Source organism: Capra hircus, chromosome 16, assembly GCF_001704415.2.
Source record: "Capra hircus breed San Clemente chromosome 16, ASM170441v1, whole genome shotgun sequence".
Taxonomy (NCBI): domain Eukaryota; kingdom Metazoa; phylum Chordata; class Mammalia; order Artiodactyla; family Bovidae; genus Capra; species Capra hircus.
The window spans coordinates 25,337,775-25,344,516 of NC_030823.1; the positions used below are offsets into that span (position 1 = coordinate 25,337,775).

At 49.4% G+C, this 6,742-nt stretch overlaps 1 protein-coding gene across 1 annotated transcript; it reads left to right on the plus strand.

Moving 5' to 3' along the window:
- Positions 1,423-3,490, plus strand: CCDC185 (coiled-coil domain containing 185). The gene has a single exon (XM_018059976.1). The coding sequence runs from the start codon at positions 1,477-1,479 to the stop codon at positions 3,364-3,366; it is 1,890 nt and encodes a 629-aa protein (XP_017915465.1). The 5' UTR covers positions 1,423-1,476; the 3' UTR covers positions 3,367-3,490.

A 6,742-nucleotide genomic window follows, 5' to 3' on the forward strand; every position in this document is an offset into this window, starting at 1 on the left:
TACATACACACCTTCAAGGTTTGAACTTTCAAAGATGAGAATGTGCATCTGGTTCCAGCAGGGAACCAGAACTTAGAACACCAATGTCAGGCATGAGTGAAATTGCACCTTGCCCTCCGTCTCCTGTTGCTGATGATCCTTCAGCTCTCCCATCTCATCTCCCGCCTCCTCTCCCTCCTCCAGTCAGTAACTCTTCTTGCCTGTTCACTTGATGCTGGCCCCTGTGTGCCAGATGCTGTACTGTACTACTGCACTTTTCATGGTACTGTACTGTAAGATTTAAAATGTTTTATTTTTTGTGTATGTTTTATATGTATTACTCGTGTGAAATGTATTATAAACCTATCACCTTACAGTACTATATAGCTGACTGTGTTAGTTGGGTACCTAGGCTAACCTTGTTGGACATATGAACAAACTGGATTTAGGAATACACTATTGGAATGGAACATGTTCATATGTAAAAATCTTACAATGTATTAAGTGTATTTTCTGTATTAAATCTTACAATTTGTAGCCAAAGGCTAGAAGGACATCAAAATGATATTAATTGACTGTATTAAGGTGCTAGGCTCTTGAGGCATAGTTTCATCTACCTTATGGCAGCCCTACAGTGGTATTGTCATGGCCCCTCTTCCAGTCGTCTGTTCCAGAACTTGAGGGTCAGGAAAGTTATCAACTTGGCCAAGACCACACAAGTGGAAAGTGGCAGAGGAGAGTCAAGCTCAAGTCTACATGACCAAATCTAGTGCTCTTCCCATGAGCTCTGAATGCCTCAACCCGAAAAAGTCATCTCATAAAACTGGAGAAAAAGGAAAACAATAAAGTGATTTGCCATGGTGTCCACCAATGCTATTTCAGAAATATGCACCTAACATTCCTATTTTGACAAAAGCAGTAATTGCTGTATTAGGAGGAAACAAACTATTGTGTTTTGTTTTCTGTCCTCTAAAAGTTTAAAAAACTATCCTTGAGCATGCTAAGTTATAAGGGCAAAAGGATGGTGCATATAAATTAACGTGCCTCGACTTTGCCTACACTGCAGAGGTGCACTGTGGTAGGGACCTGTGACTAAAGGACTCCCCACCCCACACTTCCAGGCCACATTCTATACTTTTAAAATTCTGCTGCTTTAAGATGTACAAATGCCAGTTCAAATTCCTGCCTGCAACACAGGTGGGGGTTCACTACGCACCCTCATCTTTAGGGTGCCCCGAACTTTCTACAGCCCCCTCTACCATACGCCCTCTCCCAGCCTCCAGCCGCCTTCCCGCCTCTCGCTGCGCGGGGTGCTAGGAAAGCCAGGGTGGGCGAGGGCTGAGGGCTGCAGCGGCCAGGTGGCTCCCGGAGCATTGTGAAGTGGCCTGAGCGTCACAGGCGGCCGGGACCCCGGGATCGGAGGGCGGGGCGGGTCTCAGCAGCGCCCCCGCCGGGACCCGGGACCTGGATTCAGACGCTGGGCGTGCAGGAAGGAGAATGGAGGACTTCGGCCGCTTCTCCCCGCGGCCCCACTCGGCCGAGTGGGAGCCTCCGCCGCCCAGCGAGGAGAGCGCATCCTTGGCTCAGCTGGACGGGTCGGGACCGGGGACCGAATCGGGCCTGTGCTCCTGGGCCCGGACACCAGGCGAGGAGAGCGAGGCCACCGCGCCCTGGCCTCACCTGCTCTGCTCAGCCACCCCTCGGCCCAGCCGGCGCCCGTACTCCGACTCGCCGCAAGAAAGTCGCAGCCTGACCGACGTGACCCGGAGATTACTAGACCGTGTCAGGAAGCCCCGACCCCGCAGCCGGCGCCTGGAGGATGTCTGGGGGGAGACAAGGACCAAGCCCCAGGAGCAGGGAGGCAGCCGGCACAGCCCGGCCTGGCAGCTGGAGCCGCAGCCTCAGCACGGCCAGCACTACCCTCCCGCCCGGGGAGATTCGCCCCCTCCTTACCCGCAGGGAGCTTACACTCCCGCGAACCGAGCCTTTGAGGACGAAAAGGCGCAGAGCGGAGACCAGTGGGCAGTGCCGGTCGGCAGGGGTCTACGTCCCTGGTCCCTTTCCTCAGTCCACACGGAGAAGTCTTCTGTGTCCTCTAGAGAGTTTGGGACGCAGTCGGGTTGCCTGCACATCCAGAAAAGACACAGCAACGATCCGGTGGAGTCATTAACCAGCCAGCTTTCCCAGTCCCTAGTTTCCAGCAAGGAGATGCAGAAGCAGCACACCCAGGTCCTCAAGAACAAGTTGGAAGAGGCAGTAATATCCTCCAGGGACCAGAAGATCGTGGCCCTGGTGCTGAGCCGGCTCAAAAAGGCCCAGAGGATGCGGGAGCTGCAGCAGCAGGCGGCCCTAGCCTGGGAGGAGCTGAAGCGCTCCGACCAGAAGGTCCAGTTGACCCTGGAGAGGGAGCGCAAGCTGCTGCTGCAGCAGAGCCAAGAGCAGTGGCAGCAGGACAAGGAGCAGCGCAAGGCTCGTCTGAACCGGGAGCTGCGAGTCCGGCGGCGGGACAGACGAGCCACCAACACGGTCCAGCAGGAGAGCAGCGGGTGGAAGGCACCGCTGGAGGACCAGGAGAAGCAGCGCCAGGAGAAGCTGGAGGGGGCCCCCTCCGAACCCGAGATGGAGCCGGAGAAGCAGTGCCAGGGGCAACGCCTGCCAGAGAGGATGCTGCGGGACCTGCAGGTGCGAAACAGCCTGCAGCTGCAGAAGAGGCTGGCGCAGGCATGTCTAAAGAAGCACGTTCACCCCACCAAGGGCCAGAAAAAGATCCAGGAGACCAGTCTCAGCTCTTTAGTCAATTACCAGGCCAGGAAGGTCCTCATGGACTGCCAGGCCAAGGCTGAGGAGCTCCTCAGGAAGCTGTCCCTGGAACAGAGCTCCCGATGGTCCCAAGAGATGCCCGAGGGCCAGATGAAGGAGCCCCACAGAGAGCTGAAGGACAAAGTCCAGAAGGAGGAGGAGCGGTTCCAGCAGGTGAAGAGGTGGGCTGAAGAGTCCCAGGAGCAGAGAGAGGAGCACAAGTCGCTGCTGGAGGAGCTGGCGGACCAGAAGATCCTGCAGACCCGGAGTCAGGTCCACAAGAACGTCAGGGACAAGGCGCACCACATTCGGGAGCTCAACATCCTACGGGAGAAGAATCACCACATCCTGAAACTGAAAGCCGAGAAGGAGGAAAGATGCCACATCGAGGGCATCAAGGAAGCCATTCGGAGACAGGAGCAGAGGATGGAGCAGATCTTGCGAGAGAAAGACGCAACCTTCGAGGAATTCCAGAAGATCTCCAGGGCCTCCAGGACAGATGACGTGAGAACACTTGCCAACAACTTCTTTGATCGGATGACCCGGGAGGCCCAGGTCCCAGCCGGGCAGCAGAGAGGGGGCTACTGAGAACCTGATGACAAACAGCTTCCAGCCTAGGTGGCTAGACAGAGATCTGGCAATGTGATTCATTTTCTAATTTGATTATGACTGAGCATTGATTTTTAAAAAGCATATAAAATAGCAGCAACTTTCTCTCACGAACTAGTTTGTTGATTCATTGGGATGGTTGAGAGGGTGGGATAAACATTTCCAAGTTTTAAGAAAATTACTTGCCTTTGTACATTTGGCTTTAAATAGAAAATACTCATTTCGCTCTCAGGTAATCTCAGAAGCATATGAATGTCAGACACATTTTGAGGAACCAAAGAAAAAGTCTACAGTGGGGAATAGAGTTCTGTGCCATGGCTTCAGTCTTTCCCTGTCCCAGAACTTATGAAAGGGTGAAGTGTGAAGTACTTGTCATAGGAAACCTCCAAGAACAAAAAGTGAGGTGGGGAAGCATGGGGGGACTTCCTGTCAATAAGTATATTGGGGAACACAGCATACTACATCCCCTCTTGGGAGTTCCTAACACAGCTGAAAATTTTAAAGGCTCTGAAAAGTCTTGCAGTAAAGACACATTTGATTAACCTAGAGTTTTTCACAAACCATGGAACTTTTTTTTCTCTTGGATCCTTCCATGGAATTGACGTTCTGTGAAATATTTTTGGCAACAGCTTTCTATGGCTCCTCTCAGATGGTACTTCTTTGGCCTTCCTTTCCCGTGTTAATAGAAAGTGTTTATAATGCCTTTAGCACTAGTGATTACACCACCACAGACACGTTCAAGAGTTCAGTGGAATCTTTGGGTCTAATTCCCCCCCCCCCCCGTTTGGTCAGTCTCCTCTAGTCTTTTGGAGCAAAATTCTATTAGAATCCTCTTCTTCCCCTGTATCTATTAGAATCCTTCTCCTTTATTTCTCCTTTGTCTCTTCTGAAGGAGACATGTGATGTCATTCTGTCTACCCACGTTGTATCTAATTAACCTAACCAGGCTCTGAATGAGTGACTAAACATGATTCAGGAGCTTGACAGTTTAAAAACTAAGAGCCAGAAGCTAAGTAGAATTTAACCCATCATATCTCAAAGTCTCAATCAAAAAATTCTATAAAAGTGTTCTGTAAATAACATTTGTCTTTCAAGAGAGAGCGAGCGAGAGAGAATAAGTCCCACTGGAAGACTCTTGTCATCTTAGTATTTTTGAAATGACATGAAAGGTGACCTGGCAAGGGGTTTTATTCAAAGGTCATTGTGAGGGACTTCCCTGGTGGTCCAGCAGTTAGGGTTCCACACCACCAAGACAGGGGGCGCAGGTTCGATCCCTGGTTGGGGAACTAACATCTCTCATACCCCAGGCATGACCAGAGAAAACAGTTTTGCTTTGTTTTTTTTAAATGCAATTTAGAAGAAAAAACAAAGGGCAGTGTGAGAGCCATATTCCCATCTTACATGATGGAAACTGGGCCCCCTTCCCTGTCATAGCTCCCCTCTGCCTGCTGTCCCCAAAGAGGCCTACTCAGGCTCTCATTCCTTTGTTGGCACATGTTGCTTCAATTTTCAATCTTATCATTCTCCTCTTGTCACCCAAGCTAGTGCTGTTCCAGCCAAATGCTGTGCACATTCCCAGCATTCTAGGAAAGAGCTTAAAATGTCTCAGAATCTAACTCTTCGTCTTGACATAGGTATGTGACTTTGGGGAAGTTACCTTCCTGGGCCTCAGTTTCCTTATCTGTAAAAAAGGATTATAATTTGTACTTCAAAGGGGACATAGTGAAGGATGATCACGTACAATAATATAAGGTATCTGGCATACTGTCCAGAAGCTAATATATCCAAAATAATTAAATATAGTTTTTTATACTGCTGGCTTTCCGTTTTTGTCAATTCCATTCTCCCTCTTTCAATGCCTTCTCACCAGCTGCCTCCTCCTATCATATCCAAGTCTGATTTTTCTGAGCTTAGCTCACAACCTGCCTCTTGTATGAAATATGGGACCTCCCTGGCTGCTCCTTCTCAGAATCAGCCTTTGACAAGATGTTCAGCTTATGGCTTATTGAGCACTTAGAAGTTGCTGCTTTGTTGGCATACCCAGTTTGCAATCTGCATCTTGGCTTCCAAGCTGGATTGAATGCTACTTAAGGCCAGGGTCATTTTCTTAGAATTCTTTATACCCATGCTTACCAGTCAAAATAAAAGCCATTAAGCAGGATATTTTGACCCCACATCCATATCCCATGCCGTTACCCTACTAATGTTCTTTGCTCATTGAAATACAGATTTTCATTCTTTTATCCAATTCTTTATGAATATTACTTGTAGAAATAGTCAATACAGAATAAAGCTGACAGAAGATGAAGTATTTACATTTCTCTATTCTTCCTTTTAAAAATACATACACACACACACACACACAAACACACACATATATTGACCCCATGCTTACCCAAGCTCCCAACACCCACTGAGGAACCTAGACTGTCACCATCACCAGGCTGTGACAAGGAGCTCCTCACTCTGGCAGTGTCATTGGAGACCACCTGATGAGCCCAGACTTTCAACCACTATTGCCACCACCACCACCATGACACAGTAACAGGGGGCCCCTCTCTCTCCCTACTGCTGCTGCTGCTGCTGCTAAGTCATTTCAGTCGTGTCTGACTCTGTGCGACCCCATACACAGCAGCCCACCAGGCTCCACCATCCCTGGGATTCTCCAGGCAAGAACACTGGAGTGGGTTGCCATTTCCTTCTCCAATGCATTAAAGTGAAAAGTGAAAGTGAAGTCGCTCAGTCGTGTCCGATTCTTAGCGACCCCATGGACTGCAGCCCACCAGGCTCCTCCGTCCATGGGATTTTCCAGGCAAGAGTACTGGAGTGGGTCGCCATTGCCTCCTCCGCTCTCCCTACTGAGTTGTATCCAATAAAGCCTAATGGACAGGACTTTTATCACCCTCCAGCAGGAACAGCTCCTTGGTATCAGTAGATGTCATGTGGAGAGTAGCAATGAGGCATTCTTAGCCCTTCTAGCCAAGAAAGTATCAGTGGATGCCTAGAAGGGAGCCAACACCCCCACCTCCACTCAGCAGAGATGAAGAGCACTCCCTCCCCTCCTCAGGTGGCAATGGAGGTAGACTGGGGAACTGGACTTATACCCCTGCCTGGCAATAATGAGGCCTCAACCTCCTTCCCTTTCTAGAGCAGTATGAAAGGAAGCCAGATAAAACAGAAGATCCAGCCTTAAATAATACACAAAATGCCCAGGTTTCAATTCAAAATCACATTTCATTCTAAGAACCAAGAATATCTTGAACTGAATAAAAAAGACAATAGGTGTCAATAGATGGTGGAAAAATGGAAACAGTGACAGACTCTATTTTATTGGGCTCCAAAATCACTGTGGACA

What these genes read in the sequence shown, in the direction of transcription:
- CCDC185 (XM_018059976.1), top strand. Translation starts at nt 1,477, where the DNA reads ATGGAGGACTTCGGCCGCTTCTCCCCGCGGCCCCACTCGGCCGAGTGG.